Genomic DNA, 20,032 nt, shown 5'->3' on the forward strand with positions numbered 1-20,032 from the left:
GAAAATATAAACAATGCCTTTGGAAATATTGGAAACAAGCCCTTTGTTTTCGGTACACATGGTGCATCAAAGGGCAGCGTTAGCCTGAGGATCACAGAACAGTAATGTCCAAATGCTTCCGACTGAATTAACAGATCCAAGTAGAAAATATTCAAAACAACAACAAATATTATGTTTTATTGCCTACTGTACACCATTATGGATATGGAAATATCTGCAGGCATTGCTCTCTGGTCGAAACAAGTGTACTGGCAGCTAACTGGTGTGAAAGTGTGAACTGAGTGCTGGAGATGTTGCAGCTAAGAACTGACTTAACACCAACTCAAACAAATCATTTCATGGCTATCTGTCAAACAATCATGTGAAGGCTTGTTTTCTCACTTAGCTTTCTGATCTCAAGCCGCACTCGCTAACAGCACTGAAGTTTCTGGAGACCTCTTCCTGTAGCTTTAAAGGAACACGACTTTATTGTACAAGCTGCTATAATAACATCTGCACTTAAAATCAATCCTTTGATTTTTCTGAAAATCGACAGAGCCCCTTATAATCCTGTGTGCCTTATGTATGAATTCTGGTTGTGTTTACTGACCTCGAAACGATTTTATGTCGTACACGGCGCTCGAAAATCTGTCAAATGTTTTAGTGCAACTTTGCTAAGCTACAAACCTGCACTGCTTGATGGATTGTCGGAGCGTTACGGCTATCGTAGTCAGGAGCGTCGCGGAGTGATACGTACTGTGCTTCAACATAATATTACCGTATTGTGTGTGTATAACCTCTTTTTAAGTTTTGTGGATATTATACATGGTTATGCTGAGGATATGTCGGCCAGTTTCCACTGAAAATGCCTTTTGGTTAAACTGTCAGCAAGGAATTTGCATTTGCACTGTTAAATTTTTATATAACTTTAACGGAGATAAAAAACAGCTGCTTGTTTAAGTGAAAATACATTGATGTTTTGTTTGGTTTTTTGCACTAATAAAGTTGTGGAGTTGTAAAGTATTTTGTCTAGTGTCAATTATATCGTCAGTTATATCGTTATCGCAAATTTTCAAATGTATATCGTGATAAATATTTCTGGTCATATCGCCCAGCTCTGCGTCAGAATATGAATGTTAGATAGAAAGCACTAAAGCGTATGAATGGGTTAATGCGGTTGTATAAAGTGCTTCGGAGCTCCATGACAATAGAAAAGTGCTATATAGGAATCAGTCCATTTAATAGACACGTTGATGGTTTGTAGAACGTATGTATTGAAGTTAACACCAAAACTCAAGCACTTCTGATTTAAGGCTTTCTTTTTCAGTGGAGCCAAAGTATCCAAGGTCATACGCAGTGAGGATGTAAGACTGTTAACAAGATAACCGACCTCTGTGGGAGTAGAGTTCAGGTAGCTGCTCTGCACTGTGTTGGCACATGGCATTGAAAAAGATGAAAGAAAATGAATTGCATCCTTGAAGTTTCAGATAGACATCTACTGTAATAACATTCATTAACCCCTCCTGTGCAATCCATTATTATATTATTATGCTAACTATCGTTATGTTTATTTTCATAAGAACAGGTTCAGTTTAAGAAAACAATAATTCTTACCTGCTGTAGGTTTATTAACACATCTATGTCAGGGGCATGACCTCCTGTAGCCATGGGGCCCGGCAAGCAGCCAGAGGGTAGAGCAGACCTCTAAAACGTGCAGGGTCCTGCAGGGAAGTGGACTAGTGTGGCTGGAATGAGGGGAGACTGGCTATGGAATTGCTGTGAGGAAGCTGATGCAGTGGACGTGACTGGACCAACAAGAGTGGTCCAAGAAGTGGGTGACAAAGGTCAAAGTGTTTAGGTGCTGGGGCCAGGTAGGGTTTGTGTCTTTGGGAGAGGGGAATAAGCAGGAGAGAGAAAGAGGGAAAGAAGGGCTGCACGGCAGGAACCTGGAGGAGGACGGGATCAGCCCTTCTCTTTCACTGCTGGGGATCCAGGAAGCCTTTGGGGTGGCATAACCTGCTGGAGAATGGACAGGGTAGGAGGTTAGCAGTCAGATATGATGGATAGTTTCTCCAGTGACCAAGCACATGTAAGGTTATGCAAATATAGTACATAATCACCATATGCTGATGGATACACACCCAAAGAAACACAGTCATATATAACCACAAATTACACACAGTAAACTAAAAGTCCACAGACAAATCTGAAAACAAAATGTGAATCAGAGAATCTAATTTTTTTTTTTTTTTCCTTTTTAAAAAATGTTGAGGTTTTTTTCAGCTAGGTAGCTTAGCATAATTACAGGAAGTGGTCCAAATTAAACAATGTTCTGTAAAAACATAACAAAATCCACCTATAAGCAAGTCTAAAGTTTGCTATTACTGATTATAAAGCGCTTTGAGTGCTCAGAGTAGAAAAGCTTTATAAGAATGAGTACCACAAAAAGATGTTGGAAGTGTTTGCTTACAGATTGTACTGCCTTGTACAATCTGTCTTGTTTTGCAGCTATGAGCTGGTTGGCTTGTACATTCTTATTTATGTAAAAGTGTATTCAGGTGGTAGTAATATAATTGACATTATAAAACATGGACGTAGCTTTTGCTCTGGAAAAATGAAGCTACATGAATTTTACTTGAATGTCACTAGATGGCGATAGCTGTGGTTAGAAAAAAATACTTAAGCCGACGCTGTTCTGGTGAGTTTATGAGCTCACTAAATTATTTTGGATCGTATTGAATAACAAAAACTCTTTTTTTGTCAATCGTGATCACTAGCCAATGAGCAAGCGGTTATGCTGCCTATGAGACAAAAAATTGTTAAACTGAAAAAAAGTCTGAAGGTTTGGTCACTGCTTGGCTTTTTATGTCATAATTGAAAATGTGGCCAATAAAAGTATAAATCTGAGTGACGGTGTGAACATTTAATACGTAAAATGGCATTACGGTAGATTTGTCTTTGGTGTAGACTAGATAAGTTAGTTAAGCTATTTATTACAGTAAGTCAGGTAAAGTAATTATATATTTGAAACAGCTATTTCCCCGCTTCTCACCTCGCTGACATTGGCAGGGAAACAGGGAAATCTAGAGCTCTGTACCAGAAAATACCAGACTGATGCAAAAACCTGCTCACTGTGAGTCTCAGTGGGACTCTTACCATTATATTAAAAATAAATTTCCAGATAGAAATTAGCATCTTACCAGCTAAGTGACTGTTAAGATACCTTCACAGGTCATTACTGCTGGTACTCCATGAATTAAATGATTACAAGTCTTTAGATCAGTTTCATAATTTGAAAACCCCAGTAGCAAACATACACAAAGAGCAGACAGCTGAATCATCCTGAAAATGTCAAAAATAAATGCTAGTGATTGGACTGGTCTCAACATGATGGAAAACAGGTGCTTCTCTTCCTTGTAAACATGCCAGTTGTTGGTCTGTAATTATATTATTCTGGGCAGTGCAGGAGGGGACGGGGCAGGGGAACGAGCTGCCATTTAAAATCCACTAACTCCTCCAAAGACTGAGTCTGTGCTGTCTATAATTTTGGTGTGCCTACATTGCTTTGCCAGACCAGACAGAGAAGGAAATACCAGAATACACTAATCCGTAAATCCTTCTGTCATGCGCAGGCTTTACTTTGATTAACTCATATTTTTGAATTATTGAGCTAATAATATCCCTTGGTTTTTATAAGGCTTTGCTGCAGTATAAACAAGAAGGACGCAAAACAGAAAACATTAGACTAAATTAAGCAAATAATAAGTAAGAATGTACTGCCAACATAAAATAGTCATGGGAATTAATGAAACCCAGTTAAATCAACCCCGAGTGACCAGTTGTGTTTGGTGTTGCCGTTTTCCCACAGTGACAATATGAGGCTCCACATCTGTCTCAGTTTTATTCAGCTGACTCACTTGCTCCCTTTGAGACATTTACATTTGGCTCACAGCTCACATTATACACAAGGCACAGCACAAATAGAAGTACTGTAGGCTGCTGAGATCTAGAGCAGTTTGAGGTTACGTCTTTAACAGTGAGGTACTATGCACATGCACTCCATAGTACTGCATTAACAGTTCAGTAGGGCTGTCACAAACGATTATTTTGATAGTTGACTAGTCACCGATTATATTTGCGATTAGTCAACTAATCAGATCATCATCCATTGGACGTAAAAGTTCAGCTTATTGCACCAGCATGCATCTGCTCTTATATAACTATCATTAGCTTACAGCTTTAAGTGTGTAAGTAAAGTGCTAACTAAAAAGCCAAACCAATTTACTCAGGAACAAATAAAATACTAAAAAAAAATCCAAACAATAACATTTTTAAGTTATCTAAGTGACTTATGTATGTTTAACCTGAGTAGCGAAAGACTGCAGTGGGTTTGAAAACGATTTGCCGGGAGTCCGGTGTTCTCACGGCTCTAGTGAGCCTTGCTCCCGGCTAGCTATCAAGCTAGTGGGTAACAGACATCTCCGAAAACTTCAAGCGCTTTTGAAAATATGTGGCGTCTTGATAAACTGAGCAGATATTTGAGGTTTACACAGTTACATTGTCGCCTGAAAATATGTTAAACGGTTATTTTGAGACCCAGAAAGAATAATAAGAGTAATATTAAAACTAACTACCTGCCGCCATTGTTGGAAACTGAGCTGGGCTGTGCTATGAATTCTGGGACAGAGCTACTTCTTCTTCTTCGGGGTTTAACGGCAGCTGGCATCCTTGTACATGCAGTGCTGCCATCTTCTGTTTCAGTCCGTTATTACACTCTTAAATCCTACTACTTATTCCTGTGTCTTTTGTGATCTTACAAAACTTCAAACGATGCGTCGACTATTAAATCAGTCGTCGACGATTTTGTTAGTCGATGTAATCGTGACTAGTCGACTAATCGTGGCAGCCCTACAGTTCAGTACACAGCAGATGCATACACCTCCCCTGCATAACCACAGACTAATCCACTGTGAGTAACTCTCAGTGTTTTAAAGCACAGCTTTATGGAAGTGCAATGAAAATATACATCAAGCAACGTGAATATGGAGTGGTATCGGGGTGAACATGGAGTAGGTAGTCACACCACAAAGCTGACCCATATCTTGCCCTGCCTACCACCACCCAGACCAGTGCCCAGTGATATCAAATGTCTCACCCCCTTGACACAGCCATGTAATCAGAGAGCTCTGAATGGTTCTGCCTTTGAATGTGTGAAAGGATTGATATATTAGTGATTGTGTTACAGACACTGGTGGCGGAAGCAGCTGAGGAACGCCAACATTAAAAAAAAAAGGAAAACAAAAGGCCTGGTAAACATCCAGTCTGCAATACAAAGAAGCAGGGTGACCGGTCAGGGTGTGATCCTACAGAGAAAAGTAAAGATGAGATGACAGTAAAATATGCCGATGGATTTCTGTTAAACATCAGCAACTGAGCAAGAAAGAAAAAACATATTTATATGACGATGCAATGATTGCATAACGAATGTGAGAAAGAAATCCTTGTCATATCACAAGTACATGGCAGGTTGGTAGATATGCCAAAAAATGTGTTTATAGACAGGCATTTCATTTGCTCAGATTACTATGTAAAGTGGATGCTTAACCTTGCAATTGACTTTATAAATACCATCATTCTGGGCTCCCTCTACTTGACAGCCACCTTGTTTAAACTGTTACCTGTTTCAAGAGATCAGCATATAATATCAACTGCCAAAAGTAATTCGATCACAAGGTCTAGAAGTTAGAAACACGCTGTAAAAAAGTATCACAAGAATTCTCTAGACTAGGAGTTTTAAGGACTAGTCACAGAGTTAATGGAATTGAATAACCATACCAATTCTGAATGTACACTAATACTGATGTCAATAGTTGGGCCTATTGGTGGTTAACCCTTTAAGACCTAGTTTTAAGGACTAGTCACAGAGTTAATGGAATTGAATAACCATACCAATTCTGAATGTACACTAATACTGATGTCAATAGTTGGGCCTATTGGTGGTTAACCCTTTAAGACCTACCATAGAAACAAGTCCGGCAGAGTTATCTTTATATTTTTACATGCTGTAGTGCCATTTTTGGGAGCATTTCAAGTTGCTATACAACCGTTATAGCCCAAATTTTAATAATATGTATGCATTAAGTCTATAATAACTACATAAATTGCAAAAAAGTGCAATAAACTACAAAAGATGTAAAATTGTATTTGGGTTGTTTTTTTGGGGTTTTTTTACATATATTTCTAGTTTGAGAAATTTAAGAGGTTTGTCCCTCAAAACTGTAAATACAAAAAAGTTGCACAAAGTAGTTTCTAACAACAGGAAAATTATTTTGAGTGTCTTCGTAGTTTTATTTTTGAAATACACCAAATTGTATATAGTGCTGGAAAAACCAAAATAAATATTATAATGCAAATTTGCAAAAAAAACAGCATGTGCATCAAAATAAACTATTTACAGCAGTGCAATTTGAGTTCTAAGCATCCCAGAAACTATGCAAAAAAAGCATGAAGTCAGACATGACTTTTAAAATCACCAGTACAGGCTTATAAGGCCCCTAAGGTAAAAAAACCCCTACATTTTCCGCGAAAAAGACGTCACATCCGGTTTCGGCCAGGTAATGGGTGGACACGCGATAGTTCGCGCTGACGTCTATTCCAACAAAGGAAGTGTTATGAACAGCTGATCAGATCAGCAAAGCGTGTTTCTGGAATATTATATTTTTGTTGCTGCTGTTTGTATTTTTTGTTGCTGCAAGCGCTTTTTATGCTGGTTTTGCAAAGCCATATGTGGAACTTAGTGACTTAGGACAAGATGATGACATAAAATGTAAGAACAACTCCTCCGGTTTCATGTGCAAAAAAAGTTATTGTGCTAGCTTGCATGGTTCTGGTTCTACAGGGATGTAAAAATAGTTACGCAAAACGGAGCGTGCCCGCTCCGACCGGTTTTAAAGGGTTAATACTATACATTGTAATACATATACTATTGTAGATTTACAAGACATCTGATGATGTTATCAGAAGTTCTGAGTAAACATGGTATTTACTAACATTTGATATACCAATTATTACATGACTTATTAATAAGGAAATGTAATAATATATTAAATGATAAAGATAATAACTGCAACCCCACTTAATTTAAATTTGCCTGTGTTTTTATTACCTCTATATAGTAGAAAGTCAAGCCCAGCCCTACTCTCATTTGATGCATAGTATTTAAGCTGTTTTCCTATTTACAGTCCCTGCACCTGTGCAAGCTGCTTTGCAACCCAGCTCCATTACATCTCCTTCTGCCCATGTTTGTCTTTTTTAATTGATGCCTGCTCTGTACTGAATGTCGAATCTCACCACTTCTCTCCCCACCTTCAGCTTTCCGTACATCCATCAAAGTGCTGGGATGTCCCCCAAAAACAACAAAATTAATGCTCTGATTTATTTCCTTTTAGGTTGTGATTTTGACATCAGTATTTCTTTAAGCAAAATAAATGAATTAAACTAAATAAGTAATAAATATGTGAAACTTTTTTTATAAAGAGAAAGCTAAACAGTGTATGTTGACTCACTCCCTGGATTAAATTTTATGTTGTTGAATTTATGACTTTTAGTCATCGTCAAAAAATAGTCCAAAAATAAAGTTGTGAGTAGCCAAAATGAGTTTGGCTTTTTAAATGAGTTTAAAAGGCCAAACTCACTCATATTTCAGCTTTCGATATATGAGTGAGGAGCATGGACATCTGGAAGCATCTTGGTTTAGAACTGCTGCTCGACCATGTTGAAAGAAGCCAGCTGAGGTAGTTCTGGCATCTGGTCACGATACCTCTCTTTGGAGGGTTTCCCAGCACGCTCAACAGGAGGAGATCCCAGGGTATTCCCAGAATCCACTAGAGAGAATGTTTATCTCTTCTGACCTGAAAATGCCCCATTATCCCCCAGGAGGAACTGGATGTATCGCCCTGCACAGCACATCTGGGACACTTTACTTAGCCTGCTGCCACTGTGACCTAGCTTGTGATACAACGGTTGGATGTCAGAAACTTAAGTTCCCCCCCAGCTCTATGTACTTGTTGAACGTTATCTGATCATACGTGTTTTGGAAAAACTTTGTGTTCAAAAACTGGTTTCAATCATTTTTTCCCTGTTAGAACAAAAGGACATTTAAAAAGATCTTATGCCGACACAGAAATAGCACAAAAGTGATGTTTGTAATTTAAAAGAAAAATCACAGGCTCCAGGAGTACTAGCCTATGTGCAAGAAGTGGCTGTCACGCAGCCATCTGTTCATAACCATTTCATAAACACATTAGTTGCTGTATTAAACGGCAAATACAAATATTTAATTTATTGACTGCATTAATGTGATTAATAATTCTTGCCTTGTGAGCATCTGCAGTGCACTTTTGACCAAGGACGGTTAGGGTCACTCTTTCTACCATGTTTGCTGGGTATAACCACATTTTGAGAATTTAAAGTAATATACCACTAGTTCCAAACTTTGCAAAGAAAAACCACCATATATGACCCAGGTGATAGAGTATTTTCAGGGGAATTCAGTTTGATTTATATAAGAAGAAGAAGCTAATTTGTTTTTGTGTCTGACTGCAAACTTTTTGTTTATCATGCATAAATTAGCAGAGTGTAATGTGCACAGAGGCAGAAAGCCACAGATGCTTGTAGAGTTACTGTTCAACAGCTTGGTGTTTGTGACACATCATTTAATCAAGGTAATCGCAGCGGATCAATACATCTAATGGAGCTATCTTTTGGTGCAGCCATTTGCAAATTAGGTGTTGTAGTCCCCAGATGGCTGCAGGGACTCAACTAACAGCACTTTAAAAAGACTTTTAATCTAATGTGGCAAAACAGCACCACATGGCACATATTCAAGTTAAATAACGTTGAACAAAAATAGAGGTATTTAGTATTTTAAAGACTCTACAAACCGATACTGATATATCAATTTAAAAAATCTAATATTCCAGTATATCGAACAATATCTTTTTTTGTTTCCGGCACATATAGCATCAACAGATTTTCTTAATATTTTTTAAGCTATTTATTTACTTGTTTACACTTTGCCCGACTCATCTTGGATCAGCCTGTTGTTGTATTTCTGTGTTGCCAACAGGGAAGTTGAAAAATGTCCTCTGGTGGCCACACTATGTAACACCAACACTCACAACATGGCCTTGGGTGTTTCTGCCGTGTCCTCTTTACTTTTTCAAATGTTCATTTATCAAACATTATAAGTGCTGATATTTGTAGATCTGCAAATAGCTAATATAGGCTTTATTGTAGAGCTGCACGATTAATCGTTAGAAAATCGCGATCTCAATTCATACTTATGTGCGATCTCATTTCCAAATGACAACGATTTAAAAAAAAAAAAAAGACGACAATTGTACCGCATTTTGATCCGGGACGTAATCTGCATGAAAACAAGCGCTCACTCTTCCTGCTCAACAAATGACAAGGGCGGAGCCTTATACCACGTGATACAGAAGCTGGCTGCTAAAATTGGCAGGAAAAAAAACAACGGAGAGCACGTCAGGGATGACGAGAAAGTGACAGGAGAAAATCCGTCCCGGTCAACCACCCAAACATCAATAACGGGAACCTTATACAGCGCTTCCCTATACCGTCGAACTTCCGCAGGCACAAAGAAATTACGGAGGCTATTACTTATCACCTGACCAAAGGTATGGCTCCATCAACACTGTGCAAAACCAGGGATTTAGGAAAATGATCAACACCCTAGACAAACGCTACACAGTGCCGTCCCGCAACTATTTTTCTATTGTTGCACTACGGTGGAGCAACGGTGGAGACGGAATTTCAAGCAGTACAACATTTTGCGGCAACGACAAAATGTGAGACATTTATTGTTTTTATGTTCATTTATTGTTTTTATGTTCAGTCTCAACTGTTACGAAGTTGATGTGCAGTTAATAAGTACAATAAATATTTATACTGGAAAAGAAAATCGTGAGAGAATCGTGATCTCAATTTTAAGCAAAAACATCGTGATTCTCATTTTATGCAAAATCGTGCAGCCCTACTTTATTGTATTACTTGCTTTTGCCTTGTAGCCTTTTATGTAATATGGGATGTGAGACAGTATATCTTAGAGCCTTAACCACAGAGAAAAACTCAACAATTTCAGAAGTATTAATTTAGTCAGTTAATTGTGGTGTGACATTGTTAAACTGGTAAGCATCGCCCACGTTAGTGTTCTGTACTGGCAGCAACTGCGGCTCTTTATAGGATGTCAAGAAACTGTCATTAAAAATTGAATTTTTCTATGTAAGAGACGAGATTCAAGACTTGTTAGAAGCTTGTATAACTAAATTGTAGATGAAGTCATTTTATGCTACTCAGAAATGATGCTAATGACATAAGTAAAAAAGGGTGAAATAAATAAGAACCTGTGGCTGGGATGTGGCATCTTATTAACTTTAATTTTTGACTGATAAAAAAAAAATATTAATGCAAACTGCTTCCCCTCAGGTAACAGAAAAGTCCATTTAGTTTCTAAATCAAGTTTAGTAAGCATGAAGCCCATGACTGTATGCAGGACAGATTCACCCAAAAGGTGCCATGGGAAATTTAAATTTAAGGTAAACCTCGAAATGTTTACCTGGTGTCCCTGAGATTTTGCTGCTTCATCATACTAAGCAATTGTAATGAAACCAAAGAAAGAGAGTGGTCGAGTTTGACAAAGAATTAGTCTTGGCATCAGTGTAGAGACATCTTGCAGACTTTCACAGTGGACACTGACAAACATGGACAGGACCTCACATACAGTGCAGAGGGAGAGTGTAAGATCGTGACTTGCTGTTAACCACATTTAACCTGTTAAATCACATGTATCCGCCTGAATACTGCTAAAAACGTCATGTAAATATAATCTGTGCAGACCACTGCTGCACACAAACTCATCTACTAGTCTCAAAGACTGCAGTAACAACCACTTCTCCAACTCCAGGCCAGATCGGGGCACTTCAGACACAGCAGTGGGCTATTTCTTCATATATGTATCTAAATTTAGAGATAAGTAGGCAGCAAACTCAGAGACATGATGGCTCATAATTCTACAAAGCCTCAAACTTGAACACAATGATGCTTCAGACTTAGAGTGCAATATTTTAAGCTTGACGACCAAAAAGTATAAACCTCTTTTCATAACTATAGTCATCAGTTTTGTGCATTCATATTGCGAGACTGGAACGACAATGATAAATTATTTATTCAATCTGATTTAATTCAGACACTGAATTGATCATTAATCCATTTCTAATTTCTATCTCAGACGCCATAAATAATTTATATCACAAAATCAATGTTAATAAAACTAAACGGAGAAAACAATGTGTTTATGTAAAGCTCTTTTTTGAATTCAAACAACTGAGAATAAATTACATTTCATTGGTGCTGTTAACAGCAGTTATACATAACATTTTAAATAATCCAACAACAGAAACAAGGTGACTGTGACTCTATCTACAAAGTTTTTATTGCAACCATAAGTAGACAAAAATGAAAAGAGCTACTAGGTTATTCTGTCAACCTAAAACTAGGTTTGATAAATCATTTTCATTTTCATCTGAAGAAATGACCTGATATCAATTTGTGTACTAAAATGACTGAATACACAGAGAAAGTGTATTTAGTTTTATTCTTTGTCAGTACAATTGGACAACACAAATCTATTGAGATGTCTAAATTACTCAGACTAAGGGCTATTAAAAATATTTTGTCTTTGTATTATAACAACATTGTTGATTTTCCTAAAACTAGTCTCGGACAAACACCATCCATATTATAGTCATTTTAAAAAATTTAACTACCACTGACTTTTTTCAGGGGAAAAAACTAAAATACAATAAAAATAAAGTTTCAAAACAATATAAAAAGGAAAGAGTAATTCGTAAATACAAAATTATAATAAGTGAAGCAGATTTCTGTCCCGTCTTCACCCCCCAACCAGTCACCAGATGGACACCTGAGCCTGGTTTTCCTGGAGGTTCCTTCCTGTTGAAAGAGAGTTTTTCCTTCTCACTGTCGCCAAAGCACTTGGTCATAGGGGGTCATATGTTGGAGTTTCCTCTGTTCTCCTTGTATTATTATATTGTATACAAATAAAGCACTGTGAGGCAACTGTTGTTGTGATTTTGTGATACATCAATAAAACGGAATTGAATTGAAAAAGATTTGGCACAGTAATGGTGATCTTCTTTTCAAGAAGATAGACACCTACTGTTCAACTTTTAGCAATAATATAAGTATGATGGGCGAGTCAACCATTTTCAACCAGAGTGAAGTGTCTCAACAAACTACTCAAAGAATTTTTACAGTAAAGACTTGTGATTGTCACTACTGTGAATCTAAGGCTACGTTCACACTGCAGGTCTTAATGCTCAATGCCGATTTTTTGATCAAATCCGATTTTTTTTTGTCTGCTCGTTCACACTACAAATAAAATGCGACAGCAAACGCGCTCTAGTGTGAACGCTCAAAGCGGCCCGCATGCGCAAAAGACGTCACACACAACGCGCTCTGTTTAGACCCAGAGCAAACAGTATTGTTTGACTGATGGCCCTTAATATAAAGACTTCGGACTTTACGTTTCCCAATTTTTGCTTTAAGTTATTTTGTTATTTACATAATAATGTAAATAACCTAATAATGATCCTTATTGCTGTTTTAGAGGAGCGGTGCTTCAAAGGATAGTTGCAGATTTCTGTCAGAATCTGCAGATTATACAGTACAAATAAAATGTTCACGTTGTCTTCCCAACAGTTTCACTGACATCTACACGGGATGGCCAGGAAGTGTTTGCGATGTCTTCTCGGGCGCTGATAATTGGCGTCTGTCTTGTGTCGGTGACGTAAAAGACGGATTTAACGCGACATGACCGTTCAAACAGCAGTCGCTTTCTAAAACATCGGATATGTATCGGATTCAGAACCACATATGAAAGTGACCCAGATCGGATTTGAAAATATCGGATTTGTGCCGTTCACACTGTCACACCATGATCGGATATGGGTCGCATAGGGTCAAAAAAATCAGATGTGATGCGCTTTCGCCTGCAGTGTGAACGTAGCCTTAATATCCACCTGTTGCTACCATCAGATCAAAATGACTTTGGTTTACTACAAAGCTAGTTGCCTATTTGATGCTTGTTTCTACTTAGCTCTTGTTATAATAACTTGTTTTGGCAGTGACACCTGGTAAGTTGTTCCAGTAATACAAGTACTTTTCGCAGTAATATATTATGTAAGGTATTACAAGTCAGATTTTCAGTTTTTCCAATTAAGTCCATAATATTTTTGCATGTCTTTCACTTAATTTTACTGACGTACCTGTTTTTCAATTACTAATCAAACTACACCAGCTTTAACCAAACCAAACCAACAAACTAGCTCATTAGTGCGAACAGTCTAATAAAATTACTTCCTCAACAAAACAGAGGAATAAACTTCTTGACAGGTCAATTTCTGGAGTGGTCAGTTTCAGTTTTCTCAAATATTTCTTTTTAAATCCTTAACATTAGCATTTTGGCTGCTACAACGTCTGGCTTTTAGACCCAAAAGTGACCATACTGGGAAGAGAGGATAAGGGTTAAGTTAACAGCTATGGCTACAAGCTGAAAGCGTCCACTGTGCAAAACACAGATACATAAACCAGCTAATTAGTATAAAGTAACAGACTAATGAAATAGTCAGATGTGCTATAACACACAGCAGCCCATATTGCATGTCAGATAATGTCATTAACTTCTCCAACAGCACAAACATAGTCAAGAGGTCCAATTCAGTGACTTGAATTAGTGAATGTGTGGCTTACCAGACACCAGCTAGCTACAGCTACTAATACTGGCACACTAGCCAGTTAAGGCAGTCGTAACCTTAACTTAAAGCCTCGAACAAATCCAAAGCACTTTACTGTGCTGCTCATTTCAGCTGATCTGTCACAAGGGAACTAACTGACCTTTACATCAATTGTTCAAAAGACCAAATACGACGACTTCAAGTGATCACTAGAGGAATTTTACTGCACTTTTTCAATGGCTTCACATTTCAGCCCTGGAGGTTGGAGCTTGGCCTTGCCATCAGCTGTTATCTGCCCCATACTGACCTCTGAAGTATTGTCACATCTGGTTCAAATGACAGAGGTGACCAAAACTATAGTCTGCAAACCGGTAGGTAAACAAATGGTAGCCATGTTCGTTTTTATATAAGCTACCAGAGGTGTCAAACTCAATGTCACTACAGGTTTTTTCTGGCATATCAAGAATCATGCATGCTTTTATAAATTCCAAATTTGTCTTTTCAATAATTTTTTCAATATTTAATTTTTTTTTTCACAAATTCCTTTCCGAGATTTCAATAAAACTGAAAAATAATGTTTCAGTTGTTTGGCAAACAGGAATAAAAATTTGTGGTCCACCTGATGTGGTCCACGAGCATATTAACAATACTAATACTATGAAAATCACTGCCTTGCAATTGGATGGAGGCAGGAATAAGAGCAAGATAACTTAAACACGAGGCAATTCTTCACTCTACTACAGGCAGAGAGGAAATGATTCTCACAGGGTAACCTGAGCCTCTGCACATTATGGCAAATCGTTCATGCTTTATTATAAAATGTGAGTGTTTATGTAATGTAAACTGAATTATGCTGTCATAAAATGCAAACAGGGAGTGAGATGAAACCTCCGAAAGGCTCCTTGTTTATTTATGATCGCTGAGCAGCCCTTCTGGAGGACATATTGTCAGCTGAAATCCCACTCAGCTGCTTGTGGCTCAGACATAAGTGGCTCGATGATCAATACTCGCACTCAATTCTGAAATTCCTTATTTATAAAAACAGAGAAGCACAAAGGTGCCAGGTTACCTCCACTCCGCTGGTTTCCACGGGAACAAACGGGCAGCTTCTTTAAACCTTCAGTTCTTGGAAATCCTCCAAAAGCAGCCCGAGTTTACTCTCCTCAGCAGACGACGGTTGCTGAGTCATTACTATGTGACCTTACCGCCACCTCCAGCTACTGTTTGAACTTGAACGTCGGACTATTTCACACAATCCAGAGCCACCGATCTTCTGCGAGCGACAACTAGAGCTACTTTCTGCGATAAAACAACAATATCGACTATCAGCGTACTACAATGAGCACAACGCCACCGCCTCCGACTCGGAGGAACGCTGCTCCACCTGCACAATGAGTAATGAAGACGTATCTGCCTCTCCAGCAGCCCCTGCGAGGACGCACTCTGCAGCCTTCCTTTGCAAGCTGGCATGTCTCAGTGTGAGCGAAAGCATTAAATCCGCAGCATGAAGCAGCCATTTACTTTGCTAAAGCACATGCATGTCTTTGCTGCACGGCAAGTATCCACGCAGCATCACGCTGATGCTACGGTGCGTAGTTGTCCACTCAAAACTCAACGCTGTAACGCTTGCATGGATCATTTCGCGGACTTACCTGCGTTTTCACAGAGCAGTCTGCACAGAGGAGAAGGAGCTAGAAGCGGGAGATGAGGCGACTATAGGACGCAGCAGCGGGGCTGGTTCACTCTGTAACCTTTACTGGAGACACGCGAGGCAGCCTGCTGGATCTGCCAAAGGATGCTCAGGCTGACCACGTGACTGGGGAGGACAACCTGCCTATCTCAAGTTACCGATGGACACAAAATTTAGAGCTTAATCTCAGAAGAGTCAGAGCAGCAGGCAAAAGCAACAAAAAAACCCTCTTCAGTAAACAATTCCTACAAGACAGATGACCAGCTGTTTAAATATATATATAAGTGGACGTATAACAATATGCCTCAACACATGTGGATTAATCATGCTGGCATAACTACACCAGGAATAGCATTATCAGAAAAACTGGAGGAGTAGTTCATACTTTTACACTATGCCAAGTCACCCTCGAACCTTATGTGTGGCACCAGAACAGTTGGTGTTTTTCAGGTCTGTACTCATGAACTGCCGGTTTTGCATCATCCTCATTATTATTATTATTATTATTATTATTATTATTATTATTATTATCGTTGTTGTTGTTTCCAAAAATAAAAATAAAATCAATACAGAAAAGAAGGAAAAAGGGCGAAAGAATCATAACTTATGAAACCAAACCATAAGGGGGGATTTCAGATAGACTGGACACTATATGTATATTTATATATTATGTATAATTCAGTTTCTCTATGCATGTATAAACATAGCACCTGTGTCATCCTTTTACGTTTATAAAACTAGAATTTTTTAAAGTGATTTTACTAAGGTGTTTATAATTTCACGCACATCCTTCATCATCCTCATTTTGTGCATCAGTTTTCTACAAATTGTACTTGTGGGGTTTTTCTAATTATTTTTCTAATGATTTTTCTTTTCTTTTCCACACTTTTGTTATTTTTCATTATGGTGTTATTTTAAAAAAAATCCTGATCTTGACTCTACTCTGCAGGTCTTAAGAATTCCAAAAAGTTGACTCTATTCATCTGGACGTAGTGTTTTCAGTTCATCGTTTCGTCACTCATCCAAGTGACTTCTTCAGTCTCAGCTGACTGCAGGTTTCCCCAACCTTATAAACAGTGCATTTGCACAATAACTGAAACCAGCCCACCAAATGAACAATGGGCTATGAGGTCAGTCCCTTGATCGTTAATATACAAATTGTCAAGACCATTGATCAAAGGCCATGAGTACCATTCAGAGAGTTGGGGAACGGTTGCAATCACAGAATTGTGAGATGTGGTCTTAAGAACTTCTAGTCTTGATTGTGGACTCTGGATCTAGTAGCCCTAAACTAAAACCACCATTACTGCCTCTATAAGTATGGCATGGCCTACTTAATGAACATAACTTTAAATTCTGTAGCTGCTTTTACATATAACCTTAGACATAAGAATAGCCAAGTACATACACACCTAACAGAAAAAGTCCCAGCCTTTTGATCTACGACAGATGATTTGTGTTAAATTATTAACAATGACTAATGTAGAATATGAGATCTTAATAGAACAAAATAGAAATAGTAGAATAAAAGACCACAGTCAGATTAAGTGTCAAAGAGCACATCACTTCATCATTAACAAGATTACAGTTTGTCGCTAAGTATTGAGTTGACTTACTGTAATAGGTGTTAGGACCCCCATAGGCCCCAAGAGTCTGTGATACTTCCAATAAGCATCATTATTGCTACATACTGCCCTCTGGCTTGTTTAGGGACCCAGGCTTTTAAAGTCTGCTGCTGAGACTCAGCATATTGGTATGGTATGAGCTCTTTCTAATCTGCAAAGGCTGGTAATACCCCACATTTATGTGCACGCCACAGACATAAACAAAACAAAGTCCTAATGCTTTCATACTAATGCTCAGTTTCTTCTAAGTTTGGACAACTTGACAAAGAAGTAAATAATTAAAGGTTCTTTGGCTGCTCGGATTCCACCATTTAAGCCATTATCCAGGTCATTATTATAGCTCAGTATCTCTCTCTGTGCTGCTTGTGTTTCCAACGTGACCTCGTGTGGTTTGGCTGAGTTACATTTTGCTACCATTCAAGATAATGCTACTTTTTACAGGTTTATCAAGTCTGATTTAAGAACTGTTACTTTCCTGCCTTTTTTAAATATGAGGTATAGTTTGGTGCATGATTTTATTGAATATTTCTCTTATTTTAAATCATACCAATATATTTTAACAGCTATTTCTAGGTTTAAAAACTCTGAATCTATAGCAGAATATGTTCATTCCAAAGACCAAAACCTGTTCCTGAATCTGCCTCATACACTTGTTCAAAAGTCAGATTTTCTGCAAGCTATGCACCAAATGGGTTCTGCCAGTTTTGACAGTCCACACTGCCAATGCTCACAAGCTCTGAGCTCTGTCCAGTGTAGGATACATCCAGTAATAACAATATTTGCACAAATGGATCTGGAAATTAGCTTAAAAAGCCCCTTTAAAAATATTTGCCATAAATTCTGTGAATATTAACAGCATATGTTTCCCTCTACTGGTCTACAGGGTGCATAGCACTTATGATGACCTGACCTAAAAAAAATGCCCAAACACACATTCAAAAATATAAAATAAATAAATAGATAAATCAAAGTGTATCTATAAGGACTTATAAGGCAAAAAGGTATATTTTACTCCAGCCTAGAAATGAATAGCAACAAAATCTGACACAGAAACACAGCTAACATTACACCTGTAACAACACGTTTTAGAGTAATCAGTCTTAGATGGTATACTGTATATATTTTTGCATGCTTGTGTGATTTGTTAGATATGAAAAAATAGCAGCTGGCTAGAAAAGCTGATTATAGTCAGTTGTCCACATGTCGAAATGCATGGATCCGCAGCTGGTATAAACACAGATGCAGTCTGACTGAAGGAGAGAGGAAGCAGTGTTTATAGCGCAGCCTCATCATCTCTAGATGGCATCCACTGCTTGTCAGTTGCAGTTATACAGTGAAGCAATAAAACAGCTGGACACTTAAATTCAACAGTACAGCTACATGGAAGCATTTATGTGTGGTGCAGTTCAGCATGAGGACACTGGAGTATCTCTAGTAGCAATCAAGATTTTCTCTGTTGCAGTAAAATAAAAGCTGAAGATGCCTTTTTAGCTTCTTGGGTGGAAGAGGAAAAGTAATGACACATTACAGTGACAACGAGTGTTATACAAAAATAATCACTACAGGTAAAATAAAAAATAAAAAATAAAAATAAAATGAACGAGTGAGCTTCGTGAGGCTGCTATATGGGATCAGTCCACTAGAGGGTGGCCTAACTTTAATTATACAAACAGTTGTGCTTGTGCATGATGTGCTTTAACCCCAATGCCGTTACTTGCTTAAAGCTTATGTGCAATAAAAATAAAAATAAAATTAAAGAAAGAAGGAAACAATTATTATTAACATGAATTTGTGGCAATTGGTTATCAAGGTACTGGTTACCCTGTCGAGATGGGAAGTTGGACTATATGAAAGGCTCTTTTATGAGTGTCAGGACACTCTGGTAATGTTTGAAGTTCAAAGATGTTTAAGTCTGTAAGACAGACGCTTCATAGCTGCAGGCTCATCGAGTGGAACCGTTTCCACAGTTTGTTAAACGGAGAAGGAAAAAGAGGGAAAAAAGTGTCTTTTTCCATTGCAACATGGACGTGCCGGGCTTCCCGCTGTGAGTTCATTCAGTTTGATGAGGAAAATGATTTTACACATTAAGAAAAGAGAACATCTAAGAATTGTTAGATGTTATACATTAAAGCAGAGTTGAAAGTTCAGATTATCTCCTGTTTCTGGATCAGTAGAAACAGATCCTTCACGCAGCACATGTGGTGACCGTACAGGGGATGTAATCATTTTCCTAATGTTACCTCAAACTGACTTTCTCAGGCGCTCTTGAAGGATGTTTCATTGGCTCGTCACTACCCGAGGCTCGGATCTCTCGGCTGTTTGTCAAGTGATTACAAGACTTCCAAAGGGAAATGAGACTTTAAGGCTGTTCAAACACCGTCCTTTTTTTGACACACAGTAACAGCTCGTGCTGCACCCCGCCTCTGCATTATCTATTCCCCCTCTATTTATTTAAAGCTACCTTAATTTCATTTAATGTTAAATGGTATTTGTATAGCGCTTTTACTAGTCCCACCTTGGGACCCCAAAGCTCTTTACCCAGTCATCCACCCACTGGTGGAGGCAGTTGTAGCCACAGCTGCCCTGGGGCAGACTGACAGAAGCGAGGCTGCCATTTTGCACCATTGGCGAAATGGCAGTAGGCGGCAGGTGAAGTGTCTTGCCCAAGGACACAACGACCGAGACTGTCCAAGCCGGGGCTCGAACCGGCAACCTTCCGACTACAAGGCGATCTCCCAACTCTTGAGCCACGATCACCGGTTAACTGTCAAGAGTTAACTGAGCATCAAATGTGTATGTTAATTCTAACTACCTCTATGGCAACAAACAACACTAATTCAACAACGAGCTTGTGTAACACAGTTGTTGCTACCCAGATATTTACCTCAGGGACTGGTGGAAGCTGA

At 38.4% G+C, this 20,032-nt stretch overlaps 1 protein-coding gene across 4 annotated transcripts in view; it reads right to left on the minus strand.

Annotated features, from left to right (window-relative positions):
- The window catches only part of slc4a3 (solute carrier family 4 member 3), a 68,392-nt gene extending 52,690 nt beyond the window's left edge, over positions 1–15,702 (minus strand). Inside the window, exons 1-2 of one of the 4 annotated variants that reach the window (XM_085136661.1) lie at positions 15,464–15,702; positions 1,594–1,995 (exon numbers count right to left, since the gene is read on the minus strand). In XM_085136661.1, coding sequence (XP_084992787.1) covers positions 1,594–1,647 — 54 coding nt within the window. In that variant the 5' untranslated portion in view covers positions 1,648–1,995; positions 15,464–15,702. Of the gene's footprint in view, positions 1–1,593; positions 1,999–14,880 lie in introns of all 4 variants that reach the window. The other 3 variants (XM_085136658.1, XM_085136660.1, XM_085136659.1) reach the window with 3 other exon arrangements.
- Positions 15,703–20,032: the final 4,330 nt, after the last annotated feature.

This window comes from Neolamprologus multifasciatus, chromosome 16 (genome assembly GCF_963576455.1).
Source record: "Neolamprologus multifasciatus chromosome 16, fNeoMul1.2, whole genome shotgun sequence".
In the NCBI taxonomy this organism is placed as follows: domain Eukaryota; kingdom Metazoa; phylum Chordata; class Actinopteri; order Cichliformes; family Cichlidae; genus Neolamprologus; species Neolamprologus multifasciatus.